The following is a 27640-nucleotide window of genomic DNA, read 5'->3' on the forward strand; positions in this document are numbered from 1 at the left end:
ACACCCAGCAGCAGCAGGCCCCGGAGGGGCAAAGCTGGGAGAGGTAAAGCACGTGGAGAGGCACATGGGAAAGGAGCAGGGTGGGAGAAGACAGCTTGGACATGCACTTCCCTAAGTATTTTTAAGATATATCCACTAGTGCCAGGTATTCCAGGCAGAACATTTACACTGAAGCAGTGCAGACGTCACCAGATTTTATTTTTCTTTCAGAATCAGGTCACAAAGCCCAAAGTTTCTATTTTAAGTCCTAGGATCTCATACTCCTAGGACAAATACATCATCTTTGAGCCAGTGTACTGACAAGAAGCTTTAAGACTTCATGTCAAGGATTTGGGACTGAGGGAGTACATGAGAACGGGGAGAATGTTTGGAGGTCAGATCGTGCTCCCAGTGCCTGTGCTGGTGTCTCCAGCAGACCCAAGAGAGCCCAGCTCCTTGTCCATTCATGTAACAGGAAATCTGACCTACAGATCTGCCACAAATAGACCTCTAGAATCCAAGATTTTGGGTTCTTTTCCCCTCCTTTATAAAAATGTTTCCAAGATCTGTTTCTGCCCCGTTTCCTGTAGAGGCAGAATCCCAGGTGGGCACACCAGTGCCTGTGCTCTGTGTTCCCAACGCTGCTCTGTGTGTTCTGCTCTCATGTTCAAGACCCAGCGCTTCATCAGACAAAACGACTTCAGGAAATTTTCCTTCCAGGTGAATTCAGTGGAGATTTTCAGGCATGGCTCATTTGGTGTTTTTTTCATCTTTTTCCACAGATAAGCTGCAACACCCATATATAACAAATTATGACTTATTTCAAATTGTGTCAGTGTCCACATGCCACATCTCTATGTTTTTACATTGATTTTCAGACCTTGCATCACTTTTTTACCAGATTTTCCTTAATTTCACAAGGAAAAATTTCCATTAAAAATCAACCCCCACATGTATTCCATAACCTCTGGCTGCAGGCCAGGCAATACAGAGAGGATGGCGTGCTCTCAGTACTTACCACGTTGTTGCACTCACACCTAAGGAACTGGGTACCATTAAAGTGGAAATCTGTTAAAATAGTCAAGTAGGCTTAAAAGTGACCCTGAAAGCTTTTGAGCCTCGTCCTGCTTCATTCTGCACATGCATGACTAGCACGGGGTGTGAGAGCAAGCCTTGGGCTGCTTATCATCCCAAACCAGGGCAGCCTTGAATTTGGATAAAATACAGCAAATTTCCCACTGACACCAGCAGGAACAGGTGTGAGTGTGTGTAGGGGGAAAAGAGAATGTGCAAGACACTCAAAAAGGCAGACACACGCTTGATAATGTGATTTCAGACAAAGATTCTATTTTAAAATTTGACTTGTATTCTGAAGAGTAATTTTACTTAAATTTAAATAGCTGGATTTGAAAAGAAATTAAACGAGTTGTGCTTAGCTGTTGCCATTGCAAAAATCTATTCTGGAACATGCTGAGCTATGAATAACACCACAGAAAATTCATAAAATGCACAGCTCATTTCAATGCTAAACTGCAGTTGAAAGACTCAAAATTAATCAACAGATTATGAGAACCCCAACTCATGATTTAAACCTGATTTCATTTACATCAACATAATGCAAGTGATCTCAGTAGAGGTGGAACTTACTTATGTGATTATAAGGATTTAAAATTAGAAATGTTAACAATGAGGAGAGAAGGCCTTCAAAGTAGGAAACTCTTTTCTCTACAAAAAATCCCAGCCCTTTAAAATTGGATTTTAGACTTTAAAAGGTTAAGGGCAGAAAATAAGACTAGATACTGCACTTCAAACTAAACACTGGCCAGAAAATGAGGCATTTTCATCAAGAATTCATGCACAAAAATCATAGACTGTTCAGAATACCACAGGTTCAATAAAAGCAGGTTTCAAACTTCATCTGTGTTCATCTTAACATCTTGATGTTCGTGATGGGCTGGCAAACACGGCCTGAAAGCTTTTCCTTCCACATCAGCCAATGCTGAAATGCAGAGAGTATCATGAGCCTGCAGGGACTCAGATTTATGGGGTTTTTACCTAAATGCTTTGGCACAGACATTTTCAGTTTCACCACAAAGCAGTGAGTGACCAGCTGGTAGAACACAGCACAGCGCAGTTAACCGTGGTCCTTTCAGAGGAGCAATGCTGAGATCTGGGGTGGTTTTTCACAGTTCAAAGCCAAGAGTCACTTTCAAGTTTGATTAACCTTAAACCAACAAACCATTTTTAGTTTCAAACCACGGTTTGTAAGTCTTAGCTAAATGCAGTTACTGCCTAAAGATTTACCAATATCAGAGTAAAACAGCAGATAATAAAAGGTTTTAATCTTTCAATAAAATAGACACAGGATAAATCTAAACATAACCTTCCTGCAAGGTACACAGCACAAAACAGCCTTGAAGAGAATTTTTGTAGAAAATCATATTCTATTTCAGGCTTGCCTAAATAAATCAGGGGAATTTGTCCAGCACTCCTCACTTTGAACTCACAGAAAGCTCTGACTCACTCCCTTGTAATACTTTCTAGTATAAGGAGATTCACAGGGTCAACTTTTATCCCTAATCTTGTGGAACATTCCTCAGTACCTCCAACTCCAACAGCCTTATGTGTGCCAAAACACAGACTGCAAAACTCTGGCAGCGAATTAAAACATGTAGAAATTGAATTACAGGCTGAGTAACTCCAGTAGTGCTCCTACCTTACATTACTTACACCTATGTATCTTCATAAATTGCACTCAGCAAAAAACAAGACCAAGTGTTTCAAAACTTTAAATCTAAGTGTGATTGTGATTTTTTCACACTTTTATGCTCTCTGCAACTGACAGGGAAGAAAATGTTTCATTAGATTAATATTAAATGCGTAACAACCTAATTGTTAAACCACTTTTTTTTTCTTCAACTTTGTTCTATGAAGAAGAAAGAATTGTATTTTCCTTTTATACTGCCTTTAAATTTCAAAGGCAAATGCCTTTTTTTTACCTACAGGACTTAAAACCAGCTTTCAGAAAATAAAGCAGCACCATGAATTAAGTGTTGAGATGAAGAAATGGTTTTCAATAAGCAATTTCACAGCAATAAAAATCTTGACTTGGTAAAATATTCATATATTCAACCAGAAATTAAATAAAAAATCATCATCAAAATCTTAAAAGCATTCTAAGCCCTTCTGGACTACACGTAGGTAGGACTGAATGGGGGTTGGAGTAAAGGAAACCCAGCTTTTGTGAATTGTTCAGTCTGGTATGAACCTGAAGATAAAAAAAAAATATACTTAACACATGCTTTCAACACCATTCTATAAATATTAAAACAGGTATAGAGAACAGAAATCAAAGATTTTTGTAGTACAGGGGAATATTAAAAATGATACCTGAGGTCAGTGTGTTTCTGCTAAGAACCAGATGCAAATACAACAGACTTGTCTCCTGGTGCATGAAAAGCAAGTACAGCTCTGTTGACTAGAAACACAATTAAAGAGAAACACAGCAAAATGGGGTGTGAGAAATGAGCCATGCATGGCCCTGACAACAACTGAATCAGAACTCACAATTCAAGTACCCATAGGCATTTTCTACAGTGAAAATAATTATAAAGGATGTCTGTTTCTACAGCCTCAGTAAACTCAGCCATACCTAGATCCCTCAAACAAGTATCTTTCCTCTTTCACTCAGAAGTCACAGACAGGAGAAACTCCAGAAATACCTTTCAGTAAGGTTTTGCTGTAGAAGCATTTCAAGGAAACATCAACTCCTAAGTCATGCAGCTTGTCAGACACTCAGCACTAGACACTGTGACCTTGGAACACAAATTCAAAGTAAAATGTCACATACCTTGGCAAATTTCTATGCATACATCTTGTAGGACAGTTTCTGTGTTCTTCCATAAAAACCCACAGAACAAAGAGGTGCTGGAAGAAACTCTTTCAGAAGTCACTGCGAACACAGCATCACCTTGTGTATTCACCTTAAGTCTTCAAAATGCAATATACTTTCAGCAATATCTGTTGATCCTGTGACCTCAGGTATCGACTGTTTCAAAATGTATCAGCAATACATGGGAACAGTTGTTACGCTTCTGGAACAAGATCTTGTTATGTGCATACTGCCAGTTTATATAGATTTGTTCCCTTATGAAAATATCCATTATATCCATATAATTTGAGAGATGTTTTTGGACCTTCATATCCTTGTTTCATAGAATACATAAATCCGAGTAGGAGGCAAGATTCACCTAGGAATATTGTCCTAGAAACAGTCACATTTTATTTTTTTTACTCTAAAATCAGCCATGTTTCTAGATAATGTCACAAACACAAATTCCTCCTACAAAACCACAGCATGTACCTGCAAATGAAAGAAGCCCCAGTTCACACCAAGATAGCTGGAGTTCAGAAAACATTGCACCTCCGCTTTCTCTGAGTACTTGCAAATATAAAGAACAGATTTATTCTGTACAGAACACAAGCTTTGCAATTTACCAAAGCAAGGAGTAAGGCATAAATATTTCCAGCCTTTGACATTTGTACAATGAGGTCTGGTGCAGCAGCTGTAGGATGGAACAGCAGCTCAAAGCAGTTGAGTCCAAGGTCTATTTGTGTAGACTCCTTGTGCTTTCTGGTGCATGTAAAACTCAAGTAGAAATGGTTCTACAAAGGTATACTGCAAAATTAAATAGTCCTTTTAATAACTTTAAGAGGGTAATTTTCCCCCCAGTCAGTACCTGAGTTGGAAGATTTAGAATAAGCAATAAATTGTATCAATTGGTCTTTCCCATCACACTTGACGACCCAGTATTAAAGGAGACAAATTGTTTGTGGAGTGAAAAAGATCTGCCCCATTGAATGGAAAAAAACCCATGAAGGGCATTTTTCATGGAACAGCAGCCCAGTAATAACTATTCATTTATTAAGGTCAAAGAACTAGCTACTCAAATGGAGGACAGCAGCTTTTCATCATCCCCTGTGATATTTATACTACTACACAGTTGGCTCTAGTAAGTCAATTTCCATCCAGGAAATGTGAGCACTATCCAGTGTTTCATGTGGTAGACCTACAATTCTTACTCAGTTCTTATCCATCCCTGTTCCAGAAGTTGTCAAGCACGGGAAGATGTTCAACAACCAGCTGTGCATATCTGAAGCTACTTCAATTATACAAAGAGGTCAATATAGAATTGTCTGGCAACAGAATGCCAAACTATGACATTTACATTAAGCAAAAGTCTACAAATTCAGATGCTTAATGCAATTTTCTCCTTTATTTGTTTAGTCAATTTTGGTGTTCTAGATTGGCTGATTAATATGCACCTATTGTCTGAGGAACCAAAGAGGTTATGTGATTTCTATTTTTGTAATTTTAAAGCCATATTATTTTAAGCAAGCAGAAGAAACAAGTTTGTGTCTGAATGGTTACAACCCTTGGGGTACTGCTGCAGTGTCTGTGTAAACCTGTTGTTATCTTAAATGTGTTTGACAATCTGCCTTGGCACTGCTGCTGCACCAGGCACATTGGGCTCTACCACCTCTTCTCACCATCCTTCCCCTTCCTCCTCCTCCTCCCTTCCACACCAGCAGCTGGGAAAGACAGCTGCTGAGAATCTGGGATCTGTGAGAACCAGGTTCATGCAAGGAATGGTAACTGAGCCACTGTTTAACAAGGGAAACATTCAAACACCATCACCCATCAGTACAGAAAAGGCAGTTTACACTGAATTCCCTGACAACTCCATTAAGTGTTTTTCTTCTAAACAAAAAACAGTCTGTGTAACTCTGATGCCTTATTGACAGTTCCAACACTAAGATAGAAGGCAAAGCCATGTTTCTTCCCACAGCGTATCAAGAATACTTTAATAACCAGTAAGATTCAGATCAGCTTTAATCAAAGCATAAGGAGCTGTGTATTTAAGCAAGAATAACTTGTATTCAAATAATCATTACTGATGTCAAATTAACGTTTTGAGTCATTACCCTTTAAATGTCAGTGAGCAGAGCATGTCATTCATATATCCATGATCTACATCAGCACACAGCCTCACAAGGACAACACAATCAGTGCTCACTTGTCAACATGAAGTCCTGTTTCTTTTTCAAGTAAAACATTCAATAAACACTTCAGCATTTTCTTTGATTTGAAATTATAGTACAGCAGGATGGGATTTTATCCATGTGATACTGAAAAGCACAACAACTTTTAAGGGTTTTTTTTTACACAATCAACTGGATTCATAGAAGTCAGCTGAAATGAAACATGACAAAGACCTTCCCAGAAGCTACTGCTTTGCAGTTGCCTTTTTACGAACAGAAACTTCATTACATAGTGAAACCCTTAAATTTATCAACGTGGGACAGGCACCACATGTGTTCAGAACAAATAAATTTTCACTCACTTTCAAGAGAACCTTCTTTTGCTCTTACAGTCACAATCCAGATCCCGGATTATATCTATATATGAAAATTCAAGCTGGAACAAGGCAGTTCTTCACAAATCCCATCCATTTTTTGAAAGTATACTGAACAAAAGATTGCCTGTATCTTGCAATGTAAGAACAGTGCAACAAAATCTTTTATTGCTGACCAGGAAACAGTTTCACGTGATTAAAACAAACACTTGTGCCCTTGTTCAAAAACAGTCAGATAATTAAGAAGTATCAGACACTAATCATGTCCATACAGTTTAAGTCTGCTTCCTTGTGTACAAACACAAGAAAAACAAATCACTATTTTTCTGCAAAACTAAGCCTTATTCACTGTGAGACTTTTTTGAGTGAAATGAAGGCAATGGTTCTGGTACAGTGAATTGCTTCTCATGAAGTTATCTTAGTAAGAAGAAGGTTCTGCAGGAAGAGTATGTCTAAAAATTGTTAGCAAATATACACAAGGAGGCAGGACTGATGAGAAGCTACACGTAACCTTAGATTTACAGCCTGACTACTGCAACTCTGCAAAATACAAAATGATTTTGCATGAAAATTTTTTAAATAAAACATCTTTTACATGATTGCAAGTGCATAGTTTACAAGTTCAGCCTTGTCTGCCTGTTGTCAGTTTTACAGCAAAGAGGGACAATGCTTTGACAGATGACAAATACAGGATAAGCCCTTTATCATGTTCCACTTTTATTGAACATCTTCTGCAAATGCAGATTACAACCTTGGTTTAGGTTGCACGCATCAACTTAAGCCATAATAAATCAGTTTCTGAAATCCAAATCCTAGTGGTAAGGGTTAGGTAGTGGTCAATTTCTGTAGTTAGAGAAATTACAACAGTGTAAGTGTCACTCATAAAAGCAGTATGGTGCAAGAGGCTCTTTGGTGCCAAAAAATTGTCAGTGATGCATTTATGAATGCTACTGAGTAAAAAGCAATCTAATTTACAACTCTTCCTCGCAGTGCTAGAGAAACATTAAAGGACACTGGAGACCCTCACACCTTGAGCAGTCTGCGAAGAAATATCACCATTACAGAAAAGCTGTATAAAAATCAATGACAAAAGACTTAAATCAGAAGGTAATATCTTATCTTTCATCCTGAAATACAGGTCAGGTACGGCCCAGCTCTACAGCAGGCATATTAAATAATCAGATTTAAAGTGATCTACACATTGAGACCTGAAAGATCACTGCCTTAATCTCACACCCATTTATATGGGCATTTATGTGGCAATGTACTTGCATCATCTAAATCTTCAGTAGCGCCTAAAGAACAAACTGCCTCCACACCAGCATGCACCCAGAACAGCCATATGGCAAACACCTAGAAGGATGTAGAAACCCCAGATTTCAAGTGAAGTCTAAGAAATCCTAAAGGAACTCACAATTTGTATCTCTACTGACTCGTGACTTTTTAAACCGGCTGAGTGTAACAAAAACACAGACTTACTTGTGAGGTTTTTCCAAACTACAATGTATAGGCCGATCCTCGCGTAGATATACACATATGTACAAAATGTATAGAAAAACAAGAGTCCTATCTTGAGCAGAAAGACACTACAGATACCATACAGGAGAAAAGGAGATAAAGGGCCAATTCTGCCAGCACGAGCACCCAGTTCCACACTAACTTCAGTCATTATTGCATGCATTAGATGCCCAGAGTCACAAGTACCTCTGGTGCAGCTGAGCCAACTGACTAAACTGCTCTTCCAGTACATCTCACTTTCAACCTGATCTAAAAGTCAAGGTACTACTTCACACATCGATAAAAGAAAACCCTCATGTGATTTGCTACAGCAATAAGTGTAGTTATTTGCACAACCTGGCTGGGTTTAACACAACTGCAAATCTCCATTTCAAAACAGACTATTCTACCTCGCGATACCTGCATGGTCAGAAGCAGGAAAGAGAAAATATACAGTTTCTCAGACACTCACTTAATACTACCATCTCTAAAAACCAAACTTTGCTTCTTTTAAAATGCAAGTCTGCTTCACTGAACTACCACTGCAAATCCTACTCTTTCCCTTCCAACCGTGCCTGCCTCAGCATTCCAGATTACAGCTGAGGCATTTGCACCCTCTAGCTGTCACAGGGAGGACACATTACTTATATCTAACTTACATTCATTTTCAACTTCAAATTTATTGAGGCAGTTTATATCAATGTATCCATAAAATAATTCAGAAATAACCCAAGTATACCATTTAAACATCTTCATGATTTATCCATTTACACACTCAGTACACAAACAACCCAGCCTCTGTACAGGTTCATCACATGCAAACCACCCATAAAGACAAAAAACTTTAATTAAAAATAAGTCACAACTCAGTGTACTGTTTCAACTGCATCTCCATTTACCAAATGGCACATTGAATATTCTCTAAAATAAGATGTTTTTAACAATCTTGTTAAAAAATTCTTGGGCAAAATATTTCTAGACTTAAAAAACATCAAGATTTTTCAAAACACTCAAGATACTATACAACTTATAATAACCTTGAAATAGGTTTACAAGGTTGTTAACCAAGGTATTTACATACCAAATAATGTAAAGCAAAAAATTTGTATTTCTAATGACAAAAAGGTGATGCATTAAAGATTTATGAAATTAAAATTAAGGCTCTTTGTTATAGTTCTTTATGTAACTTTACATAATAGCCAACTTTGGAAATGTCAGTCTTGCACATTCTTGTCAATCTACTGCATTTAAAGCAGTAGGGTATATTAAGTATTTGAATAATTACATTGCTACTTCTATGTTTGAGCATGCTTTTGAAACACTGTAATTATGAAATATTTACAATGTGTAGCCTTCAAACTTCATGTAAAAGCCCAAGTATGACTGTCTGATTTGAATACAAACAATATACTTGTAAAAACGCTTTTACTTCTCAAAATGAAATGTAAACTACTACAGTTTTAACAAGCAAACCAGCTCTGAAAAGATTCAACGTGTGCCTGAATGTGGACAGTAAAAGTTATGTGAAATTTCTCAGACAGTACTGTTTTCCATTTCAGACTGAACTATTCATTGTATATCAGTTGTTTTCTGTAAGCATGTAGAAAAATTAAATATTTTTTAAAAAAATTATTCCAAGACCTACATATACTTTCAGCTATGTCCATAGGTTTCTTGAAAACTCAATACTGTCTCGCAGGTTGTAGTGATTGGTCCACAGTTTATTTCAGGATGTGTGTTCAACTAAAAGCAACTCGCTGTTTTTCATTTCATTTCTCTTAAAAGCACAATGATATAAAACACTGAAGACAAAACAAAACAAAAAAAAAAAAGGAATGGTAACCTAAAGATCAAATTCATTAGCCATGTCTCCTACTATATCAAAATTTGTAGTCAGAATTGTCTTTATTGACTTTATTTTTAATTTTTGTACACAAAGAAAAACATGTTCATATCCATCATGAACAAAAACTTAAAAAGGCAGAACTAGAAGACATTTGTGTCCTTCACCAAAGCAAAGCTGTGCTAAAGGTTCCAAACATTTCCATTTTTAAAATAAATATTTTCTTTTTTTTTTTTTTCATTGTCTACATTCCAGTCTTCAGAATGTCACTGGAAACTGCAGCCTATCATGAAATACACACTTTTAAACAGAGTCCCAGCTCACTGCGTTTGGTAGCTTGCCATACCATATCCAGCTTGGTTAGGTATTACAGGAGCACCTTGTCCCTGGGCAGGCTGAGCACCAAATCCACCCATCCAGGCAGCAGATGGAGATTGGCTTAAAAAGAAACAGGATGGTTAAAAAAAGGGGTGAAAAGCAAATTAAAAAAAAAAAAAATAAAAAATAAATAAATAAAAAGAGAACATAAAAACATACTTCCTACACAACTACTTGTATCAAAATAGAACATTTTCTTCTTTTCAATGAGTAATTCAGGTTAAGCTCTACAACATGTGATTCCTGAAAATATCACGAGCTTTTTAAGAACAAAGGAGAAAAAACCCCACAAACCTTGGGTACCAGTTGGATATGGCACCTGCCTCCAAAGGCATGAACACACACAGGTGGCTGGAACTCAACATCAGTGATGCAGAAATGCAAGAAATACCCAATACCTCATGGGCATGAACACCAGTGATAGGTTTATCAGGGCTTAATATGTTTAACTGGCACCAGATAATGAAGAACTAAAAAAGTTATTTCAAAATTATGTTAAAACAAAGAATTTGTGTGAAGACTTCAGTCTTCAAGAGATCCATTATTTAAAGCCCACCCAAATTCTGTAACTGCACATGTTAAACGTGTCTGTGTCTAGTTCCTTCTTTCCCTGTAGGCAAATATCAGGGCTCCTGGCTCAGACACACCACCTCCAGTCAGAATCCAGAATATATTTAGATACCAGACCACCACCCAAAACTTTACCACACTGGGTTATCTTTGTGCCTCCATCACACATGAAATGTGCCATCAGGTACAAGTCAGAGTGACTCACCCCAGTATCTGCTCATGGCAAGCACTGAAAATAAACTTTAAGCACAAAGGAACCCCCCTTAAAGTTTGAAACCTTGTGCAATCCTTAACCTAAATGAACCTGAAACCTAAGATACATCATTCTTGGAATATTCAAAAAAAATTAAATATAATTACTCACTCTACTCCAAAACCCTGTTGATTCCATGCTTGGCCATACATTCCATACGATGGTACTTGCCACCCATTAGCCATATATTGCCCATACTGTTGTGGATTTCCATATACTTGGCTCCATTGTCCCCACTGGCTGTAATCCACCTGCAGAAAGAATAATCCATTGTACTTCAGGTTCTAGAGATGGTTTATTTGTGCTGCTGAAGGCAAAGTTTTGACTATATCAATCAGAGAGCTAAAACAAGCAATAATGAGGTCTGAAAAATAAGATGTCACTATGACTTAATTAGATCCTTGCACTGAAAAATATATTTGTGTGTGCTTGAAACCCCAAAGACTATTTTTGGTTGGACAGCCACCTAATCTGCAGTTAGCAAAACAGCAAGAATTAGAATTACCTCAAAGTTTCTCCCTATCTTGGATCATATCCAGAAGACAGTAACAGATATTCCATCAAAATCACTAGCCCAATTTGATGAACTGGAACATAACTGAGACAGAACATGGAACTTCATAAGAACTCCACCACAAAATTTAGCCATTATAACTGGGAAGTCATTACAGGTATAAACACAATTGCTTTTGTAATACAAAGAAAAGGTTAAGTACAGTTACCTGTTGGAAGTTTTTAGTCATATCAGGGGATTCTTTACCCCAATAACATTTAACAACATGTCCTTCAATTGTGGTTCCATTAACTGAAACAATAGCATGTGCTGCACTTTCATGGGTTGAAAACCTACAAAATGTAAAAACAAACTAATGTTATGTTTTACAGTACTTCCACCTGATTACTTAAAAAACCATGACTCTATACATACAGGAAATCCAGAGAAACACATCTGCTTTCACAAACATTCATCTTCTCAGATAAAAATGGTGGCCCTTTCTACAAGTTCCAAATTATTCTATGAATATATGGTGACAACCTTTATTGTATCAGGACAAGTTCAATCAAGTGAAATTATAGAGAGATGAAGCATTACTACATGCACAGACCCAGGGATTTTGCTTCCTCTGTCCATACCTGACAAATGAGTAACCTTTTTCTGGAAACACCCTTATTTCCATAATCTGTCCAAACGGTGAAAAAGTCTGTCTCATAAGTTGATCTACAAAGTAAGATGTTTTTGAATTAGTAATCATCCTGGTGTACAAAAAGTTTCAATAGTAAGAAATAAGAGAACACTTCATACCTGTTAGCCCCGAGGCAATTCCTCCACAGTACACAGTACAGTTTTTTGGACTTGACTGATTTACTACGTCTTCAAATCTCAACTGTTTTGTATTATCTATAAAGAGAGAATGCTGGTTTTCAGCAGTGGGCTGACTGTAACCCAGACACTTACCTCATACACAAGCATGAAATTCACATTTAACAAACACATTCAATATTTTATGACACACCAGGAGTGCCACTGCTATGCTGATACAACATACCAAAAAATTCCAATCAAGATCTGGAAGGCAAGCTAGTATGTGATTTAGGTGACATGATTTTGGCTTATGTTTTGTTCCCCCACTGAACAGTGAAAAGACAGCAAACACAACACAGCATGACAAGAAGCTCTTACTTTCTTGTGTACTTTTGGGGGCTGGTGGTTTCCTTGTTGCCCAGTTAGTTCTGATCTGGCGGCCTCCCAACCACTGGCCTCCCATGTGTACAATAGCATTTTCTGCATCCTGAAGAGATTAAAACAGAGATTGTAGCACTTCCAAACAAAAACCATGTACAAATCTACTCTCAATACTTGATTATCAGTTAATTGCACTGACAAAACCAGTAACAGTACTAGAAGAGTATGAAATTCTGAACAATCATAGCAAGCAAACATTAATTAATGTGAAGGCAACTGGTTACAGGGAAGGCCCTCAGAGGCAATTTGGCAAAAACTTCCTCCCACCCATTTTCTAGACAGGTTAGAAGCCAACTGCAATAATATATATATACGCTCGCTACCTGCATATATGCCACATATATACATGTACACATACCCACATTTATACCATACATACATATACTATACAAGCATCTGAAATAGAATGTTCAAAAGCTGCCCAAGAAAGTGGAAAGGTCACAAAGATGTCAGGACCAATCACTGAAATAAAACAACTATCATTAAATTAAATTAAATCATTAAATGTTTCTTTCGCTTCCTGGAGGTGTGCAATGGATGCTTTTTAAGTTCTCTACATGTTAAATTCTTACACATGAGAATCCATGGCCCACTTTTAATCCTGAATATGAAACTGAAGACAATCTTTGAGTTCACAGTGTAAACAGAAACATCTGGTCAGCAAGGATAAGTTTGCTAACAGCTTCAAGAAGCAATTTGCCTCCCAATTGTTTTGGAAGAAGGCAGGCACAGCAAATAATGCATATTTGAAATCCTTTTCCAAGGGCATGAAGCTTAAAGAAAAAACTGCCAAGCACAAGGGACAAAGAAAATGTAGACAAGTTAAAGGTGAGCTCTTCCTAGCTAGAATTCTCTTCTCAAACTCAGGACCTTGATCTTTCTAGTTTTAATTATATTGAGTACCCATTTTGAAAACACAGAAATACAAAAATGAAATTCCAAAAGATGATCAATAAAAAAAGAAAGACCCAATCTAGAAGACAAAACCAAAGCACCCCAATTGATTCGAACACCCGTGGCTCCTAAAACATGGTGAATACATAATTAATTGACTAGGAAATGAAACACTCTCTGATGAATCTTTCTGCTATCCTGCTTGAGGATCACAGCTGAGACAAAAATGGAGCAGAGCCCAAGCCATAACTGAGGCAGTCCAATGCAGGAGTTCAATTTTCTCTTAACTGTGTTACACATTAAGAACTCAGGCTGGAGTACCTGAAGTCTGGGAGCATATCTCACTTCACCAAATCTAACAGAAAGATACACTCTGACAAACAGGCCTTGAAGTACCAGCTCAGAACAGTCACACCATAACCCTACAGGTGCAGCTGCTGTGGGAATGAGCAGCAATCAAGACATTAAATTTAGAGTACTTTTTAGTATTGTGTTTAGAATTCATCCAGTAATTTCGCAGAATGAATACAAATTTCAAATTGGAGTTTTTAAGGGTGCAGTCTGAAAATAATCCAATAACTTTTATTCCATGCAGTTCCCCTCAGGTGACAGGAACCAAACACAAGTGTATGATGAAGGAAGAGTGGTACAAGGAAATAACAGCTACTCCTTGCTTTTTCAGCCACAGCACAGAACAAAGGAAGTGTAACTGGAAAAATACACTAAATCAAGGCATTCGATTGCAGTATCTTATGGCATCGGCAAATCTGAAGAAATTAAAACTTTTTCTCTGATTATGACAGCGCCAGGTAACTGTTATAGAACATCAAAAGAGATCTGACATGTAGGACTTTTGACCACACAAACAGGCTTTACATGCCTAAAATCCTGAAATTGTATGGTTTTCCTTTGCAAAATATTTAAGGAAAATGATTCACAGTTTCCTCATGCTGTCCTAAACATACATACAGCTCCTGTACATGTAAATTTGTTTAGGGTGAAGTCCAATAAACAGTGAATACATAAACAGGCAAAACTAAAAATGGAAAACAGGAACTATTTTAAACCTGCATTGTGATTACTCACCAGTTTGTTATAAAAAGATACAAAACCATAGCCTTTTGACTTTCCAGTTGCCATATCTTTAACTACCCGTGCATCCCTGTGAAAAGAAGCACAGCTATATGAGGGTAGTATTGATAACCTGCAAAATAAAAACTAAAAGGAACCACACACACTGTATTGTGAGCATAATTTTTTCTTATAAATTCAGTTAGCCCTAAAACTACAGTCATTCCTGAACTCTCCCTATTGCTTCTTTACCTGTTAGAAAAAAGCAGTAGGACAAAAAAAATAACATGTAATAAACATGCAACCTATGCACATAACCTATACTGGCTATAACTAGAATGTTCAAATTTGAAGTATAAGAGAAACAAAGTTTCCTTTTCTAATATTCTATTGGCTAGGGTCCTCTAAGGTTTACTGTTCTATAAATTACTGTAACAATTCTATCTAATTTACCATGCATTTTCTAAATAGTTAAATGTCTTCTGCCTAGTGATACAAAATATATGAAATATTAAAAAAATCGAAAAAGAGGAAAAAATAGGAATTAAAAGGCATACATGGCCTGTTAACAGATTTCTTTATTTTTCTTGGTCAATTCTCTACCATCATTTTGGAGTTTGGGTAGCTGTAAATTTTGAAAAATTGACATTTTCAGAAATTTAAGAAAGGAGAATAAAACTAACAACAATGCTAAGCACACCAGTACGAAAACAACAAATTTACACAGAAATTTTAGTGAGTAAGTTAAAATGATTGGAAATATAGAACTGCACTGAATATAGAATGTTAAAATGTAAATACTAAAATATGTATATATAAATAATGTATAATAAGAATAAATAGAAATGAGAAAAAATCTACAACTGAGTTCCAGTGTGCACAGTTCCTTGCAGTTAGCCTTCAAGATCCTGTCCATTCTTATGAGCAATTCTGCAAAATAACCAGAATGCTATTACTTTTAATTGTGACTTGGACTTTAGAAAAACTGCAGGTCTCAGGTATAAATATAGATTGAGAAACAGAAACCTGAATTATTCTTTTTAAATTGATTTTTAAAACAGTACTACTTACCACATTAAGAGACAAAAAGCAAAGTAAACAAAACAGCAGAGGTAAGAAATAAGATTTATGATTCATTTAAAAATATGCGTACAGAACAAGAGAAAAATAAGAATTTTGTTCTAAGAAATATATTCCTGTAAAGTAGTACAAAAACGTTCATGTGCAACTTTGATTTTTATAAAGATAAACTGATAGAAGATTAACAGATTTTTTTGTAGCAGTACTATTTAGGACACATATACTTTAGCACTCTTAAGGATTTTGTAATGTTAAATATGTTCAATTAGAACATCAGGTGATTTAGTATCACCTGAATTGTCCATGAGAAGTTTAAAGAAACATTCTCTTAACTGGCAGAAATGTGCACATATTGTAAAGTCACCATTCTTTCATTTAAGATATAATAATTATAATTCATCCCATTATCATCCAAAAAACCAGATTTCATTCTCCTAAGTATTAGTTTTTTTAAAACATTCCCAAGTTATTAACTAGCTGCTTTATAGAATTATATTCCAATTGCCCAGTTTTCCACACTGCCAATGAAATGCAGTAAAAATGCACATAAAACACACCCAGGATACAATATATACCAGTTGTCAGGTCACTACTCTTTACACATTCTCAACACCAAAAAAATCACACTTTGAGCAGTAATTAAATTTTAATAAAAAGTTGAAGGACATTAACATATAAATTAGATTAAAAGCACATTGCTTTCAGCAAACCAGAGCACAATTACATTACTGTATTTACATTGTGAAACACACTGAGATGCAATCCCCCCACCCAGCAAAAGGAAATGAACAGCAGAAAAAATATCTCAACAGATAAGAAATAACATTTCAACTTAGAAACACATTTTCACTATAACATTTTCTAACTAATGTTAATAATGGAAATGTTTATGATGATACTTACGATATTTTACCAAAAGGAGCAAATGCTGACTTGATGTCTTCTGTTGTTATTTCTGGACTTAAATCCCCAACGAACACATGGAAGTGATCTGAAAATAAATAATTTACTAATCAAATATTTAACTGCTATCTGAAGTTTCAACTCCTGAGAAAGTGATGCTCTGCACACAGCACTGGGAAACAGGAACGCTCAGGATTCCATGTGAAGAGCAGCAGCAATTTAATCTGTCCACTCCGGTTTCCCCAGTTGTAAAGCAGAAACAGAAGAATTAGTTCACAAAATTCTATTAAACACTAGATGAGAGGGAGAAAAATTATGTTTAAATGCATTTATGATAAATTATTACCACTTTGTGAAGTATTTGTGTAGAAGTGATACTGTGGCATTACATTACTTACTGGATGTATCTTTTTTCTGGCTACTTGGTGTTGTTGCCCAGTTTACTTTGACCTCCTGAAAACAAGTATAAGATTTAGTATAAATTCACAAAATTCTTACATTTTATAAGTTCATTCAAGGGTGGGTTACAACTTCCAATGTTTACAAATCATCATTTAATATAAAACACCATCATAAACAGAACATCACAAATAATACATTTCCTAAACAAGACTTACTTTTTTATATCAATACTTTTAAAAGATTATTCTATCAATATTTAATCTTGGTAAAACATCTTCAGTGGTTTTATTAATATTTTCACACAAATCTACATTCTTTAAATCTAAGATTACCATGTGAGCAACTTACCTTTCCCAAAATTTTTCTCCCATTCATAGCAGCTAATGCAGCAGCTGCATCTCTGTGTTCATAAAATTCCACAAAGCAATAAGGGTCATTGCTTGTATGCTGCAAAACAGAAAATCCAACAGAAGAGTTGACCCTTCTGCTATCGGGTTGCTGAGAAGAAAATCCAGGAAAATATATTACTTATAGCTAGAAACTTTCAGAATGATTTGCATCAGATTTATGAAATAGCCTTTGACATTACACTTAAATGCAAGAATTATTAAGATGGGTTTTTTATTAAAGGTCTAGCAGTTTCTGAAGGATAGCTTGCTTTGAATGAGGACTGAAGTTTACTGAACTAAAAATAACTGATCAGAAAAGTGATCTGCAAACTGGATGGAAAGGGGAGGGAAAAGGGGAAGAATGGAGAGAACAAAACTGCCTCATGCATATACTCAAAGCTAGAAAGGTTTATTCCCCAGACACATTTTCACCAATTTTCTCTTGTCCTACTTAGGAAGTCTTTCCTTTTATTTGACTGAAAACCACCAGCAAGCAGCAACCTGGAAGCTGCACAGTGTCAGTCTCAAGTTAAAAATGCCATAGCAAACAACTGGGAAATAACCTTTGAAAAGAACTCAAAATAGTTTGAAGGAAAAGGATATTAATTAATTGACTCTTAACTCTTGTTAAACCTTGAGTACAATGTGTTTTTGTAGGATGGCATATCAAATCACCTTTAAAAATACTCACTGACAGAGGTCACTGAAGTAATAAATATACCAGAGTATAAAGTGCAAAGAACAGAAGAGTTTTCTGAAAAGCTGATCAAGTGGAAAGGATGTTGAGAATGCCAACCTGAACACTGGATTTGATCTACCTCCAAGATGTAATGAGTAAAAAACTCTAACCAAAACATTTCCATTAACTATTCATCACGTGCACAGACCAAAAGATGATAAACACTAATATTACCCTAAACAAGTTATTTCTCACATGGATAGGGAAGGGTCTAGCACAGAAGAACTGTTCTGGCATCAATATTCTCACCTATCAACCTCCCCCAGTGCCAGGTAGAACACTCCTGTAACACAAGCTAAGAGAAGCTTTTTCCAGCATTCCTATTTAATTTCTTATAACTCATATACCCTTCCATTGATGAACAATTCTAACCCTTCCCCCTAAAACTGCATTGTACAGCTTCAAACATAGTCCTGTCTACTTCTGAAGCTGTCAAGATGCAACAGTTGGACAGATCACAAGGCCTTTATACACCTAAAATGGTCATGGAGTCTAAAGTCATCCTCCTGAACACTGTCAGTACTTGGGGCCTCTAAATGATGCACAATGAACAAATGGGAGAAAATGTACCTGAGACTATGAAGTTTCAATCACAAAGTTCACACAAGTTCTCTACACTCACCTCAGATGCCCCAAAAAGAAAGCCTTAATTCACCCCTCCTCCCACACTACTTTGGGAAACTCATTTAAGGCTCCTTTAGAAAATTTAGTGTAGTTTATGCTTCAGGTGAAGTGCAGCATTACTTTTAGATTGTAGGGAGGTCTTCTTTAGCTCTGAGAACTTGTTTGAACAAGAGAAGAATCTCTTTTGCAGACACTCAGATCTTTAGGTGTTCACACCATCTACAAATAGCGTGCCACCAGCCTGAGTATTATATACCCCCAAAAGAAATTGAAATTTTTCAACACTTGATGCGTTCATGTCACATACTCTACAAAAGAAAAACAATGACTTGGTACACCTGGCTAAAATGGAAAAATCACAGATTTTTAAAAGGTGATGGTGTTACCAACAATGGTAAGAACCACCTAACAATGACTCAGTTCCTAGGACAGGTTTACCACACTCTGTAGAAGGATGGACACCATGGACAGATCCTGTGACAGCTGCAGGCCAGTGCCAGTCTAGAATCCAACCTGCACTTCTGTGACGGCTTGTTGGCAGGTGCTGAGGTCAGCCCAGTGCAGTCACCTCTGTGTGACTGAATACAGCTGCCAGCAATTTTTGTTTATCTACTTGTTTCATGAAGACATCTCCTTTATGGAAAGATCTTAAAACCACAAAGCCTCAACCAAGGTAAAAATGTTGGAATTTCTCACCTGCTCCTCAAGAAACCAAACTGATGCTAACAGCTCTCACCCAGCCAAAGGTGGGAGCAGCAGCACCTTATGTCTGTAGAGCACATGACAATCAAAACTGTTTCTTCAGAGAAAAACTAACAACTGTCATCTGTCAGCCTTCTGTCATTTTTCTCCAATAAGCTTAAAGCAAATGCAGCAGAGAAAAGTGTCACACAGGAAATTATTAGTCCAGACAAAGATGAGAGTGATTAAAGAAGCAGCAAGTTGATGATAAACTAAAAACAAAGAAATAAACAAGCTGTATGACATATTGAAAGGAGAAGCAGCCCACAGGGGAGTTTCTGGTAGCATTCCTAAAGAAGCCTGGTCACAAGACTTGCCTTCTAATACTTTCATTAACAACCTTGACAAAAATGTAACTGTCTTCAAGAAATCTGTAATTACAAGTTAATTTCAAGCATAAGATGTAGTAAAAATGTATGAAGAGTACACAGAAACCAGAGATGAAGAACCAAAGCTTAAACCTGGCAGAAGTTCAGATTAGAGTCTGCCTGCTCAAAGCTTACTAGTTATAAACGTAGAAGGAAGGAAAAATACCAGAGGGAGAGAAGTTTTATAGGATGTGTCAAAAAGCTTGCAGAAATGGCTGCCAACTGTAAAGGTACCAGAGTATTTACAATGGAGATAAGAAAGCATTAATACTTACCAACACTCTGTGCAAAAAGAATTTATCTGGAATACTATGGAAATTTTGTCACTTTGTTTCAAGGAAAAATTAATTTAAGAACAGACAGGTACAGACAAGAGCTATTTGTACTGGTGCAGACAAGAGGTATTTGAACTAGTGCAGAAAATGCTGAGGAAGAGTCAAACTTATTTTGAAGAATTTCTTACTTTTTACCCATAGCAAAGAACCATTTATACAAAAGGGACAAGAGTTACTGAGGCTCATGTTCAAATAAAGTGAAAAAAGTACAGAACAGCCATGAATAACACTTGAAATAAGAAGCTGATCATCAGAACAATGTGGTTCTGCAAAGAGGGGGTAATCTTTTAAATAAAGTGGGATCTCATCACCAGCTGATAAAAGGTATGTCAGGGCTACAGGCAAAAAGCACAGGATTGTACCCACCAGGTCTCTCCGACAAAAAGTTATCCCCAAAGCCAAACACAATCAACCCAAAGAAACCCACTGCCAGTAATGTCAAAAGAAGCTCTCAACTTTGTTTTGGACAACTTGGGATAAAGTTACATTATATTTGCTACCCCCCCAGATGTGGAAGGCCTTACCTCTGTTATCATTTTACAGCTTTTGCATGGTCCAATCTGGCTGAATAACTGAAGTATGAGAACCTCAGTCACATCTCTGGAGAGGTTTCCTACATAGCTACACAAGGAAACAAAAAACCAAGATTTTAAACCAGAAATTGTCATATTTTAAAATGTAATTATGGTTTTAAAAACTTAATCAATTATAAAGAATCTCCTTTTAAAGCATCTCGGGTATCTTAAAGACGATATTTACAAATTATTTCATAGTTTTAATGCGGTACTCATGTTGTTTCTAAATTATAACATTGGCCACATAACTGAGAATGAAGCTCAATTCAGACAACACTGGACACCATGACCTAGTGCCAATCATTTCCTTGGCACAGAGATGTCAAAAGCACGAAGAACATTGCTCAAGAATGTTGTGCAGAACAAGCAACCAATTGGGCAATGATATTTTAAGTTTCACTTCCCACTGAGTATCTCATCAAGAATACTTCTGAATTTGGGTACAAACATCTAACTCCCATGAGCTCAGGAGAAGCTCTCGGACAAATTGTGCTGCCTTGCAAGCAACCAACTCAACTTTTCTGTTTTCCTGAACATTTGGAAAGCCAGCCCACTCACCAACAGACAAGGCAATTTATGCAGAATTCTGCCATAGGAATGCACTGTACAGCATCTATCTCAACAGCTCCCACCTTTGTAATATCCCCCCCAAATTCTGGCAGCATTATTTTAATATCACCCTGACTTCCTGAGTTTTGTTAGTTTGTAAATCTTGAGAAGTAATTCCAAGTTTTGAAGTATTTATTAAGTTTAGATAAGAGTCCTAGATTTACCAGGTCACAGTAATTGCTGAGAAAGTCGTGAAGGCAAAACTAAATTCTTTTTAACAATGTGACTAATTTGTAATCAAAGTGTAAATGAAGTGATCAGTTGTGAGAAAGGCTTGTCACAGTAACATATGTCAAAAGCCAGGGACATTCATCATCTTTACAAATAAGCCTGTCAAGACATAAAGAATTCAAGTGCAACCAGTAAGATAAGCAGAACCTTCTGTGATTTAAAAGTTGAAATAATATAGATTTTATTCATTTTACTCTGGTCAGTTACAGAACGTCATAAAACTGCAAACTAAAGTCAGCCTGACCTGTTAATACAGTGAACATAAATGTGAACAAGCGTTTCTTATTGCTCACAAATTTATTTTGAGTTAACTAAAGGTGTGCTCTGAAATTGCTCTGAGAGGCAACCCTTGAAATTTCTGAAAAGCAAATTTTGTGTTTGACAGCTGGACTTTTATCTGGATCAGCAAAATTAAAAAGGACACTGTTTGTTTTCATCAGAACATCACACAATGTTATCAACAGATGTTTGTTTATGTTGTTCTTCTTTCAGCAACTGTGGGGCAATTCTGCACTTTCTCAGCAGGACTCCAAAGCTACAAGATCCAGAGTGATTTTCTGAAGTATCACCTGAATATAGAACCTCCACTAAAATCCTTCATGTACTCGTTAGTTTCTTATTAAATACGTATGAATTAACACAAGTCATTAATAGAAGCCTGTATTGTTATGAAGCTTTTCAGTAGAGAAGTTAAAAACTGCAGAACTCTAAGAACCCTGACAGGACAAACTGTCCATCTCACTGACTTTTCAGCTATCCTGAAAACTTAGTAGTTAAACATTCATCCATACTTTCTTTTTTGCAATATTAACTAAATTTTTGTTAATCATTCACCAAGAATAAATTGTAAATCACCAATAGCTTTTAGTGGAAATATTAACCTTTGCAGATACTACTAAAATCAGATGGAAAATGTGTATCCCAGTAGGAATTCCAACATAAAGGATTAGATTATTGCTAGTACTGGTTTCTTCTGTATACTGCAGAACAGGATTCATTAATACTGAGCCTTCACAGCACACTGATACAGTAACACTGATATGAAATTAAATACAGCAAAGTCTTATTAACATTACTTCTACTGTAAATCAGATACAGTAAAGAGTACAATTAACACTAACAAAAAAAACAAACATCATCCTCTTCTGCATAATATTAACATGTATTTGGGAAACACAAAAAGTCTGAAAATCAAGCTGGAGAATTCCTCTTGGTCTGACAAAAATTTAAAAAATAAGAAAGGCCAAGGAAAGCCATTCCTCAGCAATATATTCAACGAAGGCAAGAAAAGCTATACTAACTGCTAGAAGATATAAGATATACTAAGTGGTTTTTTGATACCACCATGTCTTCAGCAAGATAGTTGTGAGAATGTTGCATCACAAACCTTAGCTATGAAACAAGCTGCCTTTTCATAAAAATCGGGACCACCTTGACTGCTAGATTCAGATGGGATGTGAAATCCTACTGGTCCATTAATTCCCTAAATGTAGATGATAAATACTGCCTTGGTGCACAATTTTACCATTAGTCAGATGCTTTTTCTCACCCTTCCCAAGCTGCTAAAATTCAAACTTCAGTAACGCACACACTGAGAATTCTGCACAAACAGTAAAGTTTCATGTAGCAAGGACAACACCCAGAGAGACCCAAATCTCTCCAACTAAATGTAAAACATGGGAATACAAACCTCTACAAATTTGAAACGATATGCTAAACAGTAACTTGATGTTTACTTTCATGTCTTTAAGAAGACTGCAGTAACATCACCTCGTTCAGTACAGTTAGAGACGACTTTAATAAAAACATACAAGCAAACATCTTCAGTATAAATGTCTGAATACCACAGAACTAAAGAAATAAATATATTCACCACATTAGGAACAGACACCTTACCTTTCTGGAAACACAAAACTTTGCTCAGCTGATGCTAATCACCCACTACACATGGCCAGACTATGGCTAGCTTCTCTTTCTAGCTGCATTTATACATGATGTAATAGAACAGCATCTTCTACTTCATGAAATCAAAATTATCAGAACCACACCTCAAAAAACCCAGAAGACTCCTAACATGCTATTGTGATCTTTTTGGACTGTTACATTCTAGAGGATATATTATGCAAAGTTTTTTAAAAGTATAAAACCCAGCAGAGCAGAAGCACTTACTAAACTTTTATAAGTGGTCTCAGATGATGTGACAGGGCAGCAAAAGTGGTTTTTGCACACAGGCAATAGTGTTTGCTCCCTTCTCCAAGCCTGAAGCACTTAAATACCAATTTATAAGCAGCTAAAAAAATAAAAAAACCAACAACCTATAGACAGATAGATGTCCTGACATAAATTTTTATCTATTACACTTCTGAATGCTGCTGACAACACAAAAAATAACAAACTGCTTGAAATTTAGAGAGGTTGTAGAACTATTTAAAGAACACAAGGGGCACGTATCAGTCCATAATGAGTTTTGGAACTCAACTCTTTGGCTTGAGTAGAAAAAACTCTCTTTTTGAAGGTAAACAGGTTTGTATTGCATTCTAGACAGGGAGGTAAGAAAGGGACATTTACAGTCACTACTTTTAGGTCCACAAAACTCCCTTACATACTTTTTTGAGGATAAATAGTAAATCTAATTTATCTCTCACACAGGCAACATGCAAGAAATGGCAGTTTCCGTATTTAGAAGAGGAAATTATGTTAAACAATAAGGTAACTGATGTGCTCAGGAGCCCATGGAAATTCTAGCAACTCTGTCTAGTGTTTACAAGCTACTGGAAATAAAATGATACCAAGAATAATCCACTCTGTAGCCTCCTCCAAGAGGCAACATTCCTGGACAAGAGCTGAACTGAAAGGAAGTTCAAGAGAAGTGAATCTGGGTGAAGCTTTACTCCTGTAAAGCTTCACCCAGATTTGGATATCCACATTCCAGACTTGGAATACAGCATGGCAAGGCTGATGAGATAACAGCTGTAGGTATGCAGCGACTTCAGAGCAGTCACTGAATACCTGCAAACAACACAAAACACTTCCAAAAGCATTAACAAGAATATGCAACTTTGGAACTTTTCTGGTGGTCTGTGAGAGCTGGTAACATTAGCAGCACATCAGGTTTCTGATAGTTTAGTTTAACTTTAAAGTAGAAGCAGGACTTTGATACAGCCTGTGAGATCTAACAGTACTCACAGAAAAAAAGAGCTTTCAAGTGTTCTATTAAAAGAAAAAAATTCAGAACCTCACAGCCCATTTTAGGGCCAGCTAAAAAATTACATGTGACAAATCACACAGAAAGGCCCCCATTCTTGGAAAGTTTTTTGGCAGAAAAAGTATCTAAGGTCATTCTTCACATCTCTATAAAGATAAGAAATAAAAATGCAAATTGTGTCCATTTTCTATATCAAGCCTCAGAAAATATTCTGAACTTTTAAAGGTTCGTGACCTATCATGACTGGAAACCACACAACAGCCCTGTAAGTACAGCAAATTGAAACAGCCCTTATTCCTGAGCTGTTTAAGATGGGCATAAATGTTGAGTAAACAGTGGTTAGGTAGGTTTTGCTTTTTTTAAGTAAAAAAACACCAAAAAACAAACAAAAAAACCCCTTGCAACTGTTAAAAAAGAAAATTTAAAAGAAATAAGAAGATGAAAAGAAAAATCCTTCCTATTTTACATATTTTGGATTCATTTATTCCTTCAGGAGTGAAAAATTAAGGCATTCCTCAAGTACTGCTTACACTATCAATCAAGCGCTTTTGCACATGGTCAAATAGCTACTGAAACAATTTGTTCTTCACTTTCTCCCCCACCCCCTCCTCAAATAAACCAAACAATGGAAACTTAGAAGTCCAACTAAGAATATTTTTATTTGTTGTTCTTGGGGGACAGTGAGTTTTATTTATGAGATCACAACTGCTCTATATGAAAAGCAGTGCTCAGTATAATAATCTTTAAAACACAACTTGCTATTCTAAATTTAAAGACATTTCAGATAAAAAGTAGGGACAAGAAGGTAAAATGTAAAAAATACTATAGTGAAATTTTTGTCTTATATGAAAAAAGCCTACAAATAATTACAGGAAAGTAACACTTTATTATTGTGGTTACTACAGAACTACTAGGAAATTAATGTGCATGCTGTTTATTAGTTTAACAAATGAAACAGTCACATGTGTGCAATAAACCATTTGTGGCAGCTATAGAGATGCTATTTCGGACATCTTAGTAGAAATTTATTTTCTTTTTGTTTGTAACCAAGTGGGCTATGTAAGGTCCTTGATGGATGTGTTACTGGGAAGGACCCATGGCCAATGTGGTACCCAAACTTGTTGGCACTAAAAGAACACTTTGATACTTACTGGGAATATAGCAGTTCTTAAAAAGAAAGAAAAAGAGCCAATAATGAAGAAAGGAGCCTTGAAAATAAAACTGAATAGAACACTGTGTGACTCTGCTGTTTCCCTCCTCCTATTCTAAAACAACACTAGAACTTAGGTCTGCTCTGAGGGTCAAGCAAACTCAGATCATTTGGGTAATCAACACGAAAAGCTTTCCAGATATGCTTATTTGAACTATGCATCTCAGGAAGCAAGGACTAAGTACTTATACTACACTATAAACCAGTCAAAATAACTTCGCAGACCTAGAGAGGAGAAAAAACACGAATTGCCTTGAGAAGCCTTAAATGCCAAGTCATCATTTTGGTAGTGAGAACAGAATTATGAGACATTTTACTCTGTTTCAGAGTGGCTTTCAGTCCAGACTATCTTGGTGAGCTTTTCTGAAGGCTACTGTCCTGAAAGCTAAATAGACAAAGATTTCATTTGCACTGTCCTGAGCTGTGTTTGTCATCTGGGCAGCACGAGCATGAGCGTGCCTTTCTCCCAGGGACAGCCCGAACGCGGCACCGCTCACAGAGCCCGAAACACCCTCTGGCAGCTGCACTGGAAATCTGGGAACTGGTTAAAATCAGCAACAGCACAAAATCCCTGCTCTCAAGCGCCCAACCACAAGTGCGAGCCTCCCTCGTTTAAGCTAACAGGACAAAGAAAATTCATCAAAAACATATCTGCAAAGCTGAAAAGAACTCAACAGCAACCCCCAAAATGTTCAAATTTGTATTTTTAAACAGAAAACAGATGACAGCCACCAAGTGACTGAAGAGCCCGGAGAGACACGGCCAACACACAGTTATTTCTTTCTGCTGGGCCCGATACCCTGTTATTGAACCACACCGCGACACGCTGGAGGGAAAAACGATCCCTCCCGGTTTCCCGGCGCTCCCCATCCCACCCACCGCCGGGAGAGCACAAAGAACTTTCCCAGCGCCGGGACCGCCGTGCAGGGGGGGCCCGGGGGCGGCCTGTGCCCGCCGGGGAAGGTTTGGGACCCCCGCCTGCACCCCCAAACCTCCGGGGACGGACCCCGAAGGCTCCGAGGATGGACCCCGTTACACCCCGGATTCAGCTGCTGTTCGCCCGTGTTTTCCTTGGATCGGTGCAGCGCAATCTCCGTGCGGGCCGCCGCGCCCCCCTCCCGCTCCCCGTGCCCGGACCCCGCTGCCGGCCCTGCCGCACACGCTCTGTCCCGCTCAGCCCCCTCCGCTCCCCCGGCATCCCTCCAGGCTCCCCGGGAGCGCATCCCTGCCCCCGCCCCGCTCCGCCCCGGGCCCGCTGCCCACCCCGCCGCCCCCTCCCCACTCACAGGGTCCGGGGCTGCCCGTCGTCTTCCATGATGGTGGGCGAGCGCCGCTCTCCGCAGCCGCGCCCGGGGGCAGCGCCGGAGGGGCTCAGCGGCGCACGGAGGCGAAGGGAAGGTGAGGAGGGTGCGGGCGGCCCCGGCTCCCCTCGCTCCGCGTCGCCCCCGCGCCAGGTCCCGCGGCCGCAGATCCCGAGCGGGAGAGGGAAGCGGCACCACAAAATGGCGGCCGCCACCAGACGCTCAGGAAGCCACGCTCTGCGCAGGCGCCGCCCCGCGCGCTCCCGGACCCGCTTCTCCTTCC

The 27640-nt window shown here is 37.7% G+C and overlaps 1 protein-coding gene across 5 annotated transcripts; it reads right to left on the reverse strand.

Annotated features, from left to right (window-relative positions):
* Positions 1–180: 180 nt before the first annotated feature.
* On the reverse strand, positions 181–27640 carry TIAL1 (TIA1 cytotoxic granule associated RNA binding protein like 1). Of its 5 annotated transcripts, XR_002001914.2 has the most exons (13): positions 27343–27583; positions 20751–20847; positions 17379–17528; positions 17027–17081; positions 16629–16716; positions 14661–14736; positions 12618–12726; positions 12240–12335; positions 12071–12155; positions 11659–11782; positions 11442–11534; positions 11048–11187; positions 9779–10173 (listed from the first exon to the last, which is right to left on the reverse strand). XR_002001914.2 is itself a non-coding variant. In XM_015633233.2 (12 exons), exons 1-12 carry the CDS (start codon positions 27369–27371, stop codon positions 10056–10058), a joined length of 1116 nt encoding a protein of 371 aa, XP_015488719.1. In that variant the 5' UTR covers positions 27372–27640; the 3' UTR covers positions 181–10055. The 5 variants fall into 5 exon arrangements, 3 of the variants coding, with proteins under 3 accessions (XP_015488719.1, XP_015488718.1, XP_018862811.1); XM_015633233.2 differs by lacking the exon at positions 11442–11534 and having other exon boundaries at positions 181–10173; positions 17379–17477; positions 27343–27640; XM_015633232.3 differs by lacking the exon at positions 11442–11534 and having other exon boundaries at positions 181–10173; positions 27343–27579.

The sequence above is a fragment of the Parus major genome, chromosome 6, assembly GCF_001522545.3.
Source record: "Parus major isolate Abel chromosome 6, Parus_major1.1, whole genome shotgun sequence".
Lineage (NCBI taxonomy): Eukaryota > Metazoa > Chordata > Aves > Passeriformes > Paridae > Parus > Parus major.

Excerpts from the sequence above, each read along its gene's own strand:
- TIAL1 (XM_015633232.3), bottom strand. The coding sequence starts at position 27,371 with ATGGAAGACGACGGGCAGCCCCGGACCCT. Across the intron at positions 16,717-17,026 it reads CCAGAAAAAAGATACATCCA|ATCACTTCCATGTGTTCGTT; the intron begins GTAAGTAATGTA and ends ATTTATTTTCAG. Across the intron at positions 12,336-12,617 it reads CCCCAAAAGTACACAAGAAA|ATAATACAAAACAGTTGAGA; the intron begins GTAAGAGCTTCT and ends CTCTCTTTATAG.